The sequence below is a fragment of the Martes martes genome (assembly GCF_963455335.1).
Source record: "Martes martes genome assembly, chromosome: 3".
Classification (NCBI taxonomy): domain Eukaryota; kingdom Metazoa; phylum Chordata; class Mammalia; order Carnivora; family Mustelidae; genus Martes; species Martes martes.
Genome location: NC_137890.1, coordinates 130577429 through 130595097, shown reverse-complemented (window position 1 = coordinate 130595097; position 17669 = coordinate 130577429). Strand labels below are relative to the sequence as shown.

General features: G+C 34.6%; 1 protein-coding gene across 1 annotated transcript in view; it reads left to right on the top strand.

Annotated features, from left to right (window-relative positions):
- UBR3 (ubiquitin protein ligase E3 component n-recognin 3) overlaps positions 1-17669 on the top strand; it is a gene marked incomplete at its 5' end in the record, with an annotated part of 238879 nt that overhangs the window by 93570 nt on the left and 127640 nt on the right. Inside the window, 5 exon segments of the mRNA XM_080798665.1 lie at positions 1287-1428; positions 3319-3423; positions 4465-4638; positions 6469-6929; positions 12789-12877. Of these exon segments, the coding sequence (XP_080654791.1) occupies positions 1287-1428; positions 3319-3423; positions 4465-4638; positions 6469-6929; positions 12789-12877 (971 nt within the window).

The window sequence follows — 17669 nt, the reverse complement described above, 5'->3', positions numbered from 1 at the left end:
CTGGGAATTTCCTTCTAAGTACTGCTTTAGTTGTATTCTACAACTGAATTTGTATTTCACAACTTTTTTCTGTATAGTTTGAGTTCTAAATTTTAAATTTTTCTATTATGATTTTAATTATGAGTGAATTTCTAAGAGCATCGTGTTATAAAATGTCTACATGTCTGAAGTTTTGGGTTATCATTTAGTGGATTTCTAATTTTATTTGCTTTGTGACAAGTGGTTGTGGCCCATATATCCATTCTTTTGGTATTTTTTGAAATTTACTTTCAATTCTAATATTTTGCTAATTTCACTAAATAGTCTAAATGCACTTAAGATTATATGTATTCTCTAATTATTGGATGTTCTTTAAATGTCTTTGGTTCAAGCTTATTAATGATATTTAAAAACCTTCAAAATCCTGGGGCTCCTGAGTGGCTCAGTCAGTTACGCGTCCGACTCTTGATTTTGGCTCAAGTCATGATCAGAGGGTTATGAGGTCAAGCCCTGTGTGTGGCTCTGTGCTCAGTGGGAAGTCTGCTTGAGATTCTCTCCCCCTCCTCTTCCCCACATGCACATTCTCTCTCACTCAAATAAATAACTAAATCTTTAAAAACAGTCTTCGACATCCTAATCAATTTATTTTCTTAGGCTTTCTGTTAGAAATGTGTTAATATCCTTTATTGTGTTTGTGAATTTGTCAGTTTCTTGTGTAATTCTCTCAGACTTTGCCTTTTGTGTTTTGAGTCTGTTGTTATTTGAGGGTGAAGATTTTCAAAGGTCTTAGCTTTATGTGGAATCTCAGTTCCATCTCTAAACGAGCCTAATACCTTGAGATCTGCCTGCTCAAGGACTTTAAAATCATTGGTAATCACATTGTTAGTGCCTTTTTTTTTTCCTTAAAGATTTTGTTTGTTTATTTGACCGACAGAGATTACAGGTAGGCAGAGAGGCAGGCAGAGAGGGTGGAAGCAGGCTCCCTGCCAAGCAGAGAGCCCGATGTGGGGCTCGATCCCAGGACCCTGGGATCATGACCAGAGCCGAAGGCAGAGGCTTTAACCCACTGAGCCACCCAGGTGTCCTCATATTTCTTTTTTCTAGTTTTCAGCTTAGGTCTCCCTACTCATTTTTATTCTATACAACATGTTTATTATGAAAGAATAGCTATCTGTTTGGCATTTTTGAGCAATTTAATTAAAAATGGTACTGCATAGAAAAATATGAAAAAAATTATAGAAAACTATTTAAACCACAGTTTAATCTTAAATCTATCATCTAATTTTAGTTTTGCTTTATTTTCACAGTTTAAAACAGAGTGGAAAATTCCCTGGAAATCCCTGGCCTCCCTATAAGAAAAGGACGCCACTGCATCCCAGCTATAAAGGTCTCATGAGACTTTTGCACTGTAAAACTTTACACATTGTGCTATTCACTCTGCTTTACAAGGTACAGTAGTAATTTGAATAGAAAGATTCAGATTAGAATTTCCATAAGTTTCAAATAAAAGTGTTAACAGATAATATTTACATAAAAGTACTATTTATAAAGCAAAGTGTATTTATACTAAATACTATTCATATTAGAGGTGTGTGAGGATGTGTCATAAACACATATATGTGAATTCTAAGTTGAAAGTGGAGTAACTACACCGTTCTTTGAGGGAAACTATTCATCTTACCCAGTTTCAGATAATGTTAAAAAACATTAATATAGAATATGTTAATAAAACTCAGAAAATTATTCTTAGTCATTTTTTTCTTAGCTTTTAGGTTACTCATTTGAAACTTGTAGGATTCACTGTCATAAGATTTCAAGCCAAAATTTATTTGAGTTTAGTTAGTAATGTTTTATTTATTAAGAAGAGACAGTGTAATAATGATAGGTAATAGTTGGGAGTCTGAAATCTGTTCTAGTGTTGTTCATACTAGCTGGGTGTGTGGCTGAGCCTTGGTTTCCTCTCTGGAAATAGTGGATTAGAAAGGATGGTCTCTGTTGCCTCCCAGCCTACAGTCACCTCCTCCTGATGCTGTCCCTCCCACCATCTGCACTACCTGCATACTGTTTGTGGAACACCAATTGATAGATACTGTACTACACAAATTGTAGATGTTACTTTGTATAATCCTCACAATAATTCTGGTCTATTGTTCCAGTTGTAAAGATGAGAAAACTAAGGGCAGAATCTGTTGCTCTAGGTCAAATAGCTAGATATATACAGAATTTGTATAAAACAGGTTTTTAAAAGATTATGAAAGTTTACTGTCTTCACCACTGTGCCAAAGATGAACAGAAAAGCCTTCTTAGTAGTCAAAATAAACATTAGAAAGGCAGCTAACTGAAAGTCTTTGTTCTTTAGTCTGAATAAATTAGCTCTTAGGTGACAAGTCCTTTTTTAAGCCTTCCCAGCCATTTGGGCAGTTTCTATGAGGCCCATTCTAGAATGTCCTCTTTTGTACTCTCTGGGGTCTCACCTGCAGCTAGCAAGGTATTCCCACAGAACCTCCTCTTTCTACCCCTTCCATCATTTGGCCAAAGGGGTTTCTTATAGTGAGGACAACATGATGGCTGCCAGGCCATTTTTTTCCTCAGGATATTTTAGGTATCTTCCAGGTAGTAGTTTGTTGCATCATATTGAATGAATGATTGTTGTAGGTTAGCCCTGAAATCCTGCATAAGCTATGTAAAGCTTGCAATGTGTAATCCACATAAAGTCAGATTTATCGATGTTTCCTTAGAGAAGCCTCTCTTTTAACTAGTTGCATCCCTTTTTCCTTTCTCACCCATTTAAACCACATACTTATACATACATATACTCATCTGCACAAAATACTCAGGCTGAGAACTTTAATTTTAGAGACATTTTGAGAACATTAATATTCCATAAATATTTATTATGCTTCCAGTTATATGCCAGGTGCTATGCTAAATACATTTGCATGAATTATCCTATTTAGTACACTTACTTATCTGGTATTTTTGTCATCAGGAGAAAGAGTATCAGCAAACGAGGATGCGAAACGTTCTTGTTAAATTATTTTATTAGATACTAGTATATAATGATGGATTTAGTGGACTACTTAATGTATTACCTTTAGGAATCCATGAACCAGTATTTCTAGATATTGTTTAAAATACTGTGTGATCTTCAGAAGGAACCTGTTCTTTTGATTTTAGTTTGTCTTTTCACCAAGATATAGCTTTACTTATTTTCTGATCATGCTGTACATTTATTTATATATATATATTTATGTCATTTTCATCTATAACAACATATTTTTGGATAAAATATATTGTGTGGAAAAAGTAATTATGAGGCATTTTTTTCCCTCTTTAAAGATTTTGATGGATCATCAAAATCTGTCAGAACATGTACTCTGCATGGTTTTGTATCTGATTGAATTAGGACTTGAAAATTCAGCTGAAGAGGAATCAGATGAAGAGGTAAGTTAGTTTCTTATGTTTTTAAATATTAAAATTATAAAATGCCTTAACAAAGGTAGTGTGTCATCTGGAAATGTATTTATGGATTCATCATACACAGAAGATATTCTTAACTACTGGAAAAGGCCCTTTTTGATCTTCAAATACATATATTCTTTTAGAGGTTTCCCTCTACTCATGATATTATTGAATTTGAAATTTATAATTCATAAAATGTAGATCTAAGAAAAGGGGTTAGTGCACTTTTGGTGTTATGCTGATAACAGTGACTCCTGACAAATAATTGTTATGTTAGGATTTCCATCTAGAATTCCTAATAATTTGATTAGGGATTATTTTTGAGTAGCAAATTCTTTTTGGGAAGGTTTTAAGTATATGAAGTAAATATGGGAGAATTTTTAAAGTAATTCAAGAATACAAGTTGTTAATATGTTATAGGACTTTAGAAGTATCATTTCCATAAAAACAGTTGTTACTAGAAATTGATTTTACAAGTGTAAGATTCCCTTTATCCCCTCTCTCCAAAAAGACAAAATATAACACAGCATAGTAACAGCAAAAACAAACAAGTAGAAAGACTAGGCAGTATGTTGTTGTCTAAGTTGAATCAACATACATTGTTTTGTAGATATTCAAAGATCATTAATTTTTCCCTAAGACTAGGTCAGACTTTGATTTTTCAGACTTTCTTCTGCAATTAGTCCACATTAGGATTACTTGACTATATTATGAGTTATTACTAATAGATGCTGAAAAATATTCTGTACTGTTAAGTATTTCCAGATTGAAAAATACATTTTTTTCAGGAGAAATTTAGCTGGCTTCCATTGGACTTACCTATATAAGTATTGAGAAATTTATTCTTGTATTTTATGTTTGGATTTGTGTTTATTAGCACTTTATAATATATATATTGAAGATGAGACTGTAAAGGATTTGGAAGTAAGACAGGCAGTGGATGATTGTTTGGGCTGGTTACATCTACTTTGTATGTTAGAGCAGACTTGGCAAGGTTTTGTATTCATTATGTTCATGTTTTAGACATCAGTGTGTGGACCAGAACGTTGTCACGACAGTTGGTTTCCTGGAAGTAACTTAGTGTCAAACATGCGACACTTTATAAACTATGTTAGGGTGAGAGTTCCAGAGACTGCTCCGGAAGTGAAGAGAGACTCACTTGCAAGTACCAGCTCTGACAGCTTGAGTTCTTTACAAGTAAGTGTAGAAGAGAGAAAGATAAAAAGGAAAGACTCTGTGTTACGTTGGGGTATATTGTTTAGATCATCCTATGATACTCAAAAGAAAAATGTGGTTTTAGGTAACTTTAAATTGTCTTTTGTTTCCTATTATATATCTAAGAAACTTCTTCCTCACCCATCTTTTTCCTTTAATCTGCCAGAGTTCACGAAGGCCAAAAGTTCTTCAAAGAGAGGTAGATGTATATAATATTTGCATTAACTAGCAGTATGGCTTTAACTGGAAATCGGAAAAACACTTTGAAGTATTTGTGTGTATATGTGTGTGTTTAATATGGTTAAATTAAAGTTTACTGTGTGTGTGTTTTTATATAGTGATTTAGGCTTAATTTTAAAGAAAATACATATTACTGAAGTTAAAAAAAATAATATGTAATATTTAATAGTGTGTATTTCTTAGGATTTTGGACAAATTATAAACACATTTGGGTCTGTTTGCATTTAGCATTGTTACTAATATCTTAAAAATGAATGTTTCCTAAGTCAAAATAAATTTAATCTTTAATTGCTGGCAGCATGTCCATTTATAGTTTTTTTTGTTTTTGTTTTTGTTTTTGCTTCTAAGGGAATTAACTTTGATAAAATAAGCCCACACAAATCTTAATATATTGTGTATTTGGATTTAGTTTGAAAACCACCTTTTTCATTGCATGTAGCTAATTAACTAATTTTTAAAAGGCAGAAATGAAAAATCTTAAAATGACATGCCAAGTAACTAAACTTAATCACCTCTAATCTGTACAATCTATTTTTGTGGGTAGAGAGCACTGCATCAGATGTTTCTCTTAGTAGGGTCCATTTATAGCAGCTTTCTTTGCCTTTGACAACATATTTTTATTGTGAACACCATGAAGAATTTTGATTAAACTGAAATCTTAATAAGAAGCAGCTTTTGCCTCTAATGTTGGTACAGAGTACTTTGAAAAATAGTTTGGATGTTAAAAAATAGTGTATACTATAATTTAGCTCATAAAAGCTCAACTGATACTGGAGCATCCTTTCAGTGGCTGTTTAAAAAAATTAAATCCATTAAATTGACTCATATCCTAACTAAAAGATGATTTCTAAGAGCTCTGATGCAGCTTGACTGCTTGAACAAAAGACTGTTTAGAAGATAAATTATTGAGAGAAATATTTAAAATGTGTTCAAATAAATTATAGTGGTATTCAGATATGACACAAATCAGTTTGGTTTTTCATCTTTATATTTCTTTTTAGTAACTAAGTGTGTGTTAGAAGTAATTTTCAAACTTTGAAGTTCTTTAGAAATGAAATTAATTAGTAGTTCAGATCCATTAATTTAGGAAAAAATTTATAATTTACTTAACTAGAAAATGTAGCAGTCTTATACAAGTTAGTAAAGAGTATAGTATTCTTTTTTTTTAGTAGAAGTATAGTTGACATACAATGTTATATTCAAAGAATATAGTAGTCTTGATGAATAGTGGTGGAACATCTTTTATTCCTGTAAACTGGTGAGGAACTTAGTGTATGATTCCTCTTTAATATGACTATAGATACTACTCAGGCTTTGTTTGTTTTTCCTGATAAATAGGCCTAAGAGGCTGAGAAAGAGGTGTTATTGTGAATAGCCATCTTTCTCCTCAGAATTGTTTCCAGATTGAATGAGACTAAATATATTTAAGAGAGGTAAAGGGATAGACTTACTCAAAGGGCAAATCTATTGAATAAATCCTCAGGTGAAACTTTGAACATTGTAGCGCTAATATATTTTTACACTTAACACTGAATAACTTCTCTCGATTTTCTTTCTCTTTTTTAACGGTAGAATTCTGGTACAGCTCAAGTTTTCAGCTTAGTAGCAGAGCGTAGAAAGAAGTTTCAAGAGATCATCAATCGCAGTAGCAGTGAAGCAAATCAGGTGGTTCGTCCCAAAACTTCAAGTAAATGGTCTGCTCCTGGTTCGGCTCCACAGTTAACTACAGCCATTTTGGAAATTAAAGAAAGCATATTGTCTTTGTTAATTAAACTTCATCACAAACTCTCAGGAAAACAAAACTCCTACTATCCTCCTTGGCTTGATGACATAGAAATTTTAATCCAACCAGAAATTCCTAAATATAATCATGGAGATGGTATAACTGCAGTAGAAAGAATTTTACTAAAAGCTGCATTGCAAAGCAGAATGAACAAGCGCATCATTGAAGAGATATGTAGAAAAGTGACCCCTCCTGTACCACCCAAAAAAATCACTGCAGCAGAGAAGAAAACACTGGACAAAGAAGAAAGGTAATTTTTATTTTGATGTTTTAAACATGTTGTCTGGTACAGTTGAAGATTTGATAGGTCTCCTTTTTTGGCCATCTGAGGCTAATCACCTGGATGTTTAACATCTATAGTCATAGCTGATTCCTTTGTAAGATAAAGGGAACCAAACACAGTCAGTGCTTGGGCATGTATTATGCTTGAGTTAGTTGAGGGTGAAAAGACCAGAGTTTATGACCCCAGCATTAAATTATTACCCTAAACTTGTAGGCAGCCCCTTTTAGAAAAATTGCTCTTAGTAGGTTATCTAATAATTCTGCTACTTTAAAAAACTATCCTCAATTCAACTTTAAATGAGAATAGAAAAATTAAAAAAATACCCTAATATTTCTCAGAATAAAAATTTGATTGTTTTGGTTTTTTTTAGCCTTTTCCAATCTTTCCAACAAATGATCACTAGTTATTGAACAAGTAATGTTTCAAAACATACTTATGGCTCTAGCTTTTAGAACTTCAGGTTGCTTTTAATTTGTTGTTAAATCATAATGTACTTAAATTTTTTTTAAATTAAAAGAATTTTTTTAAGTGAATTCTACCCCTAATGTGGGGTTTAAACTCATGACCCTGAGATCAAGAGTTGCTTGCTCTACCAACCTAGCCAGCTAGATGCCCCTGTTAAATTGTAATATTTGTATTTAAAAATAAAAATCTTTCTTGAATAATGTTCCTGTTTACCAGTATAGGGGAGGATGGGGACCAAGATAAGAGAGGCTTAGGCTTAGCAGTAAAGTTGATCATGCTCAATTTTGTCCATTACTGAATTTAAAGAGGACATCTAGGTGAAGATGTCCAGTCAGATAAAAGGTTTGAGACTTTGGGGAGAATTCTGAGTTAGCACTTTAGATGTGGGCATATAGGTAAGTAGTTAAAGACTTATATGGAAGAGTGTGTATAGTAAGAAATGAGAACACTTACTATAGAACTTTAATAGAATAAGAAAAAAACATTAAAGGGAATGACTGAGAAAGGAATACCTATAAACGTGACTGGAAAGGGATGGCTAGAGTGAAAGAGGAGGAACACTGTAGAGAGTGGTGTTCAAGGGGGTCGAGAAGGGAAGAAACAGTGACATTATGCTATAGAAGTTCAGGTAAGATTGGCAGTTCTATTTGATTCAGTAGTTAGGAGGTTGTCCTTTGGTGACTGTATCAGGAGCAATTTAAATCACATATGTGGTTGTACTTCATTTCTGATGCAATTAAATTTGTTACAGATAATTATATTAAAAGTATATATAAAAGCCTTCAGTAGATGAAGAATGTAGGAGAATGTGCCTAGGTGGCTCAGTCGGTTAGGTGTCTGCTTTCAGCCCAGGTTATGATCCCAGAGTCCTGGAATTGAGCCCTGCATTGGGCTGTCTGTTTCTCTCTCTCCTTCTGCCCCTCCCTTGTACTCCTGCTCTCTCTCTCTCAAATCAATCAATCAATCTTAGAAAAAAAAGAATGCAGAAGAGTTTTATTTCTCACAGTACTTCATAAATAGGAGTTGTTATAAATAACTAAAATATAATTTATATGACAGTTCACTAATTTTGAATCAGTAACTGCCTAAGATTTAATAGATCTACTGATAAAATTAGAAGATTGAAAAACGAGGTAAAATTCTTATTTTTATTAACCTCTTAAATTGGTCATATTTTCTTGGTTATAGAATAATGTCTTTTTTTAAAGAAGATAAACTTTTAGTGAATCAAAGTTTATTTTATTTGGTTATTTTGGTTTATTTTGTAATGATTACTCATAATAGATGTGATACTGGGGTAGATCAGATGCCATTATTGCAAAGGCTCTAATGCTGTTGTAATAAATAATAGTCTGAAAAAAGGTGTTTTTTTTTTCTCCCTTTTGGGCTTTGTTTCCTTTGAGTGGTAATGTTGATGATATTGACAAGTCCTTGAAGCTATTTCTATAGCAGATGGTGAAGGATTAAGACGAATTTATTTGAATCTCACTATGCTTCTCACGTCTTTTCTCAATTTATTTTGGATTTTGGATTAAGTTTTATTTAATAAAGGTGAAACAGTTTATAAACACTTGATGGTGATGCAGTCCCAACTACCTCACCTATGGACAAACTTGGCATCACTTCCATAATAGTAACTCCATAGAAAATAAGATAGGAAGGAAACCTTTAGACAGTTATAACAATGTGCAACCTCAGTGTTTCCACCTCTGGTATAATAATGGAAAATTCCTGGGTTGTGTGAAATCTGCCAGAACTTGTTTGTCTTTTCATTTTTATTTACATTTATGCCCAATTTTAGAAAAGAATTACCTAAGTTAATAAAAAATTCACGAGGGAAAAATAATTGATATTCTTTTTTATGCAAATCACTGAAAGCGAGGATAGAATTTTTTTCTTTAAACAGTTTAAAACAGCATTCATTTATTTACTCGCTGTTAATGTATATTGAAATGTAGGTGTGGTATGACTGGGTTCTTGACTCACAGTCTCACAAGGCTAAAATCAAGGTTACAGCCATAATTATCTGGAGCTTACAGTCTTCTAGGCTTATGTGGTTGTGGGAGAGTAGACATGCATTATAATACTAGTGCTAAGCAGTTACATTTGTGGCTTCCTTATGTTTGATATATGGAATTGTTACTTGAAATATTCTTTTATGGATATACTCTAAATGTACATGTAAAGGTGATTTATAGAGTGGCATAACTGATTGTTTTAATTAAAGAAACATAAGAAACTTACAAATTTACAGAGTAGTGATGTAGGAGACCAAACTTGTATTCTGTCAATGCTATTGTTTCTGACAGCATTTTTGGAGGTCCACAGAATGCTTCAAGCATCTCTAGCACATCTTTGTTTGTTTCCATTTCTTCTATGGTGCAAATTTTTGTCCTTTGAGGATATATTTAATTTTTTTAAATTAAATTCAGTTAACCATATAGTACATCATTAGTTTCACATGTAGAGTTCAGTAATTCATCATTGCATAGGATAAATAACAAATAATTCATAATTGATGAATTAATCCAAAGGAATATTTATGCTTAGGTTTGGAATATGGTTTTATTCTTTGTCAAATTTGAGGCTCTTATCTTTTTTTTACTTGAAACAAACTAAACTTGGAAGAAGGAAATCTTAGTAGAAACTGGGAAATCTCTGGCTTCTGCTCATTCTCTTTTAGGAAAGACCTATTCTTTTTTTTTTTTTTTAAATTTTTATTTATTTATTTTTTTCAGTGTTCCAGAATTCATTGTTTATGCATCACATCCAGTGCTCCATGCAATACGTGCCCTCTGTAATACCCATCACCAGCTCACCCAACCTCCCATGCCCCTCCCTTCCAAAACCCTCAGTTTGTTTCTCAGAGTCCATAGTCTCTCATGGGTCGTCTCCCCCTCCAATTTCCCCCAACTCCCTTCTCCTCTCCATCTCCCCATGTCCTCCGTGTTATTCCTTATGCTCCACAAATAAGCGAAACCATATGATAATTGACTCTCTCTGTTTGACTTATTTCACTCAGCATAATCTTTTCCAGTTCTGTCCATGTTGATACAAAAGTTGGGTATTCATCCTTTCTGATGGAGGAATAATACTCCATCGTATATCTGGACCATATCTTTTTTTAAATTTTTATTAACATATAATGTATTATTAGCCCCAAGGGTACAGGTCTATGAATCGCCAGGTTTACACACTTCACAGCACTCACCATAGCACATACCTTCCCCAATGTCCATAACCCAGCCACCCTCTCCCTACCCCTCTCCCCCCAGCAACCCTCTGTTTTGTGAGATTAAGAATCTCTTATGGTTTGTCTCCCTCCTGATCCCATCTTGTTTCATTTTTTCCTTTTCTACTCCCCAAAACTCCAATTTGCCTCTCAACTTCCTCATATCAGGGAGATCATATGATAATTGTTTTTCTCTGATTGACTTATTTTGCTCAGCATAATACCCTCTAGTTCCATCCACGTCATCGCAAATGGCAAGGTTGCATTTCTTTTGATGGCTGCAAAGTATTCCATTGTGTGTATCTACCACATCTTCTTTATCCATTCATCTGTTGATGGACATCTGGGTTCTTTCCATAGTTTAGCTATTGCGGACATTGCTGCTATAAACATTTGGGTGCATGTGCCCCTTCGGATCACTATATTTGTATCTTTAGGGTAAATACCCAGTAGTGTGAATGCTGGGTTGTAGGGTAGCTCTATTTTCAACTTTTTGAGGAATTTCCATACTGTTTTCCAGAGTGGCTGCACCAGCTTGCATTCCCACCAACAGTTGGACCATATCTTCTTTGTCCATTCGTCCGTTGAAGGGCATCTTGGTTCTTTCCACAGTTTGGTGATTGTGGCCATTGCTGCTATGAACATTGGGGTACAGATGGCCCTTCTTTTCACTACATCTTTTTTTTTTTTCATTTTTTTTCTTTTTTTTTCACTACATCTTTGGGGTAAATACTCAATAGTGCAATTGCAGGGTCATAGGGAAGCTCTTACTTTTAAACTTTTAATTCCTTTTTTTTTTTTTTAAAGATTTTATTTATTTGAGAGAGAGACAGTGAGAGAGAGCATGAAAGGGGAGAAGGTCAGAGGGAGAAGCAGACTCTCCGTGGAGCTGGGAGCCTGATGTGGGACTTGATCGCAGGACTCTGGGATCATAACCTGAGCCGAGGGCAGTTGGTTAACCTACTGAGCCACCCAGGCACCCTCTATTTTTAATTTCTTGAGGAATCTCCACACTGTTTTCCAAAGTGGCTGCACCAACTTGCATTTCCACCAACAGTGTAAGAGGATTCCCCTCTCTCCACATCCTCTCCAACGCATGTTGTTTACTGTCTTGATAATTTTGGCCATTCTAACTTGTGTAAGGTGGTATCTCAATGTGGTTTGATTTGAATCTCCCTGATAGCTAGTGATGATGAACATTTTTTCATGTGTTTGTTAGCCATTTGTATGTCTTCTTCAGAGAAGTGTCTGTTCATGTCTTCTGCCCATTTTTTGACATGATTATCTGTTTTGTGTGTGTTGAGTTTGAGGAGTTCTTTATAGATCTTGGACATCAGCCCTTTGTCTGTACTGTCATTTGCAAATATCTTCTCCCATTCCATGGGTTGCCTCTTTGTTTTGTTGACTGTTTCCTTTGCTGTGCAGAAGCTTTTGATCTTGATGAAGTCCCAAAAGTTCATTTTCGCTTTTGTTTCCTTTGCCTTTGGAGACATATCTTGAAAGAAGTTGCTGTGACCGTTGTCAAAGAGGTTACTAATAATGTTCTCCTCTAGGATTCTGATGGATTCCTGCCTCACATTGAGGTCTTTTATAGGAAAGACCTGTTCTTAATGTAACAGTAAATCTGACTATTCTTATCTTTTAGATTCTGTTCATATCTAAACATCCTAGCTTCTTCTAGCAACCAGTTTGCTGTTATTTTTGCCAGGGGTTAAATTGTGGGTTCCTTGCTAAAAAGAATTTTCTTACTCTTGCTACCAACTGACATATACTTAGGAAATTGTGTTGTTGGAAATCCAAATTTTCTGCTTTAATTATTTCACATTTTAAAGTAAATCTTGGCTTTTATTTTTACCTTTTTAAGCCAGTGATCTTCAAATGATCTTTAAACAGTGGAGGGGTGCCTGAGTGGTTTAGTTGGTTAAGCATCTGACTCTTGGTTTTGGCTCAGGTCATGATCTCATGGGTTGTGAGATCAAGACCCACATGCTCAGCGGGGAATCTACTTAAAGATTCTCTCAGATTGTCCTCAGCTGTGTACCAGAGGCTTTTCATATAGTATACACTCCTGAAATTTAGTAAGTCTTAAACACGTCTGATACATACCACTTTATTTCTGTTTAATCTAGGCGACAAAAGGCTAGAGAGAGGCAGCAGAAATTGCTTGCAGAGTTTGCTTCACGACAGAAAAGCTTCATGGAAACTGCAATGGATGTTGGTAAGTTAAAATTTATTAGTTTAGAACTCTTATAATGACACATATTAATTACTTCAGGGATTATCTAGTTCAATTTTTCACCAGTTTTCAACATTATAGACGGATGATTTCTAGTCTTTATTTAAACAATAGAGCGATGGAGGATCAGGCTGTTATAGCCAGTTTATTCTGTTGTTGCATAGTTTTAATTGTTAGAAAGTTCTTTCTGATGGTAACAATATGATATCCTCTATTTTCCTCTGTTACTTTGTCCTTCGGATTTGTGAGGTTCACCAACATGTATTTACTTAATCTGATTTTTCCTGTGAAATCATCCTAAGACTTTTGAAATAGCTTTCAAATACTTTGAGTGCCTCCTCCTTCCACTACTCCTTCAGTAGTTCTTAAGATCAGTTGCACTTCTCACTTCATTAAGATTATCATTAACCTTTGTATAGTGAGAGGGGATGCCATTTTCCTGTAGGATAGTAAATTGCTATGAGAAATGTTTTACAAACCTTGTAAGAATAGATTAAATTTCAGTTAATTTCAGTTTTCAGTTAACCAGGATATTCCCTTTCCTGACTACCTCTTGCATTCTAGTGTTTTTTTTTCTTTTTTTTAACTTTTAGACAGAAAAGCTGAAATAAAGTTGTGCATTTAGTTAAAGTGTATACACATATGTGCAAACATGCATACATTCTTTCACAATATAATCTTAGAAATAACATAGTATTTCTGTACAAAAGTACATTCTCATGCACTTTTGTGCACATAAGCACACATAATCAACATCCAGAAGAGGTGTGGGGGTGGGTTAGTCTAGATACAATATAATGTCTTCTGAACCCTCAACAGGTGAGTTTATGTTCAAGACATAACTTTGATGTAAAGAATACTGTTTATCAGATTAATTTAGTATCAGTTGGCTTTCTCATATGAAAGATGAGGATTTAGTTCATTGACACTACTTTTCCTTTTTCCATCTCTTCTTTCTTTCTGGAAATTCATAATCAATATTATTTTTTACATATCAAATATAATTATGATGTATGTGAACTGTTTTCTCTGTAGCCAGTTCCTTCATACTCCTTCATACAAAGTGAATTAATAAGCACCCCTGTTTTTCCTTTCCTCATCTCTATGTTTTGCCTTTATCAGGTATTTACTTTTAAATCATTAGGGTTGCTAACATTTTCTTTTGCCGTCACAATCAGGTATTCCATCCAGAGGTTGACTTTAAGTGTTGAGAAATAATAGGACTTTAAAATTTTTTTCTTAAAATTTTACTTACTTTTTTTTTTTTAAGATTTTATTTATTTACTTGACAGAGAGCGATCACAAGTAGGCAGAGAGGCAAGCAGAGAGAGAGAGAAGGAAGCAGGCTCCCCGCTGAGCAGAGAGCCCGATGCGGGACTCGATCCCAGGACCCTGAGATCATGACCTGAGCCGAAGGCAGAGGCTTAACCCACTGAGCCACCCAGGTGTCCCACTTACTTATTTTTTAAAAAAGACTTTGAGAGAGAGAGTGAGAGAGAGAGAGAGAAAAAACATGAGCAGGGGGAGGGATGGAGAGAGAGGGAGAAGCAGATTTCCCTGCTGAGCAGGGAGCCGGGCTCGATCCCAGGATCTTGGGATCGTGACCTGAGCTGAAGGTAGATGCTTAATTAATTGAGCCACCTAGGTGCCCTGAGAAATAATATGACTTTTTGAATGTTGTTGAGTATAGGACTAAAAGTAGTGTGCTAGGATTAGTTTACCCTTTTTTTTTTTGAGTCTAGTGGTCTGACTCCTAGACTACTTTAAGGAGACTGTATATAGAGTATATATGACCCCATTTCTTACAGTTTCTCAGTTGCTAAAACCATACACCCTTTATACAGTTCTGCCTGGACATTACTTTGTTATAGTGTCTTTTGTTTTTCCCGAAGTTTTCAACTGTTATTTTTTCTTAACTCATGTGCCTTGATGCCATCTCTGTTATTTTGCCTACTCAATCATACTGTCCTGTGCATGTAATTCTGTTCCAGTCTCATCGAGTTGCTCTGGAGGCATGCTATATAGCCATTACCTTTGGATTTTTCTCTTGTAGAGTTGATCTGGGGTTTTCTGCATTTTATACAATCTCTGTTTTTTGGGTCTTGTTTTATCGGCATTCAGCCACAAGCATATTCCTAATAATGCTTATGGATGGGACTCTAGTTTGCTCTCATGCTTGATTTTTCATTTGGATGAGTGTGTAATTCCAGGTTGATACACATTCTTTCTCACAGATGTTACAGTAATACTCCCTTGTGTTTTACTATTCATTTGATGAAAAGTTTGGTGGTATTTTGATTTTTCTTCCTTTGTTGGCGAGCTCCCCCCAACCCCCCTGCTCCAACACTTTTAGATCCTTAAAGAGCTGGAATTTTTTTTTTAATATTTTAATGTTTTTTAAAATTTTATTTTATTCTATTATTTTAACTGGGCTTCATTCCCAGTATGTGGTTTGAACTCACAAGCCTGAGATCAAGAATCACATACTCTACCAGCTGAGCCAGCCAGGTCCCCCAATAGATCTGAAATTTTATCATTTGTATCTAGGTGGATCTTTTTTCATTTTCCTTAGTACTTAATGGGACTTTTCAGTCTGAAGATACATGTCTCTGAAGCTCTGAGAAAGAAATATCCTATGATTTTTTTTTTTTTTTTTTTTGATAACTAGTCATCCTCCAAGGTGACTCTCAAATGATCCATTCCTCCTGGTATTTATGTCCTATGTAGTGTTCTCTCACATTGCACCAGAATTGGTATGCATGACCACTGGAATATGGCAGAATAAATTTCTAATAAATGAAGTAAGTTATAGACATCATGACAGTTTACCCCTAAATACTTAAGCATGCATATCCTGGAGTTGAAAATATTCTCCTATTCAACCACAATATATCGTATGTAAGAACATTACTTTTTTTTTTTTACAAAGTAAATATCTTCACAATATCAACCTTGATATTATGTTAAACTATGAAATTACTGAATTAAGTTAAAAAATTTTAAATTGTTTATGGATCATTTTGTCCTTCAGTATCAAAATTCTGTGTTCTGAAGTCACTTCAAGGCCATCCTTTTTGTGGGAAGTAATGTAACCAGTGTGATACACAGTTTGGCTTATTTGTTTGCAACTTTAGGAGCTAAGAAAAAAAGCCTTACTTAATAATATTTGTAGAACTTGCTTTTATCTGTTGCCTCCCTTTCCCAAGTGAGATAAAACAGATATAGTTTTCTGAGGAATTGATTAAGAAAGTACCTAGAGGGGGTTAGGAGGTGCTGTCTGGAATAGGAGAATGGTCACCCTTCCCCTGAGGAGACTGTAGGGAAGAAGGAAGAGTAGATAGAAATAGAGGTGAGTTCCACTGGGGTTAAGGCAGATGGGAAATTCAGGCGATTACTCAGTTGCTTCAGTTTTCAGGGTTAATTAAAAGATAAGCTCTGCTGAGTGAAAAGAATAATACCTGAGATTTGAAATAGCTGCTGAGGACAGTGGGAGATGTTGCTCATGAAGGCTGAGTATAAAAGTATAAAAATTTATAAGCAATGTTTAGAGACCAGTTATATTCAGGATCATTTTGAATGTCATGAGTCTGCAAAGTTAATGACTTCCTCTCCTAAATCTTGTTACCTGTGGAAGGTTTGACCTTTTTTTTGGCAGTAGCCAGGACACCGGAAAAACAATTGAGAAATTAGGTAGGTATGATTGCTAACCAATAGAGGCAATGTCACAGAAGCTATCAGGATAATGAGCTCTGCTTTCTCCCAGTCCCCGTTCTTGCATGCTTCTGTGGTGACAATGAGGTAGTATAGATTCATGAGGTCTTGGTTTATTTATGTTGGTTATGGCAGTGCCAGTGGGATTCTGTACCATTCAGATCTGTATGTTCCTTTTGTTTATAACTGAGTCCCTTCCCAAAGAAATCTGACTCAAAAACCTATTTGAGAGCCCATTTTCACCATTCTTGAGATAAAAATTGCAAAGTCACATGTCTGTCTCTGATTACCATTTGCTTTTGACATAATATATTATAATATTATTAACACATGACACATAGCCAGCACCTGGGGTACCATCTGGCATTACCTAGATACAATTTAAGTTTAGTCCACTGCTTTGCTTCATTTGTCAGATTCCTTTGTCGTCTTGTGTTATTTCTCATTTGTGTTGTAAAAAATGTTAGCATTTTTTAGTTGCTTCTTATTTTGCCTTTATCTTTGTTTATGAGGGATGTTTTCTTAAGATTTCGAGTAACATAACACTCAGAATATTTCAAATTTATAACTCAGAGTACTTTACAAATTCTCTAATCTATATAGCACATTAGTAAGTAAAAATTTAGGGACAAAAGCTTTTCTTTCTGATTGCAGCTGATTTCTGCTCTGTGATTAGTACTCTTTTTTATCTGTTCCTTAATGCCTTTCTATAGTTATCAAATTTTTATATGAAGAGATTTACCTCTGCATATGTTTCATCTTTCTCTCCTGGTCATTTTTCCCATTATTTATTTTTATTAGTCATCTAGGTATAGGAGTGAAGATGTTAGATTATTACCTTGATCTATTAAGGTTTATCATATAGATATGGCTGAAATGCAACAGAATTGAATTCCAAGCGAGAGTTCAGATGTTTAACATGGAGTAAGAATTTATTTTGGAAATTATCTTCTGATCTTAAACATACTACATTTTTTTTTCTAAGATTTTATTTATTTATTTGACAGAGATCACAAGTAGGTAAAGAAGCAGGCAGAGAGAGAGGAGGAAGCAGGCTCCCTCC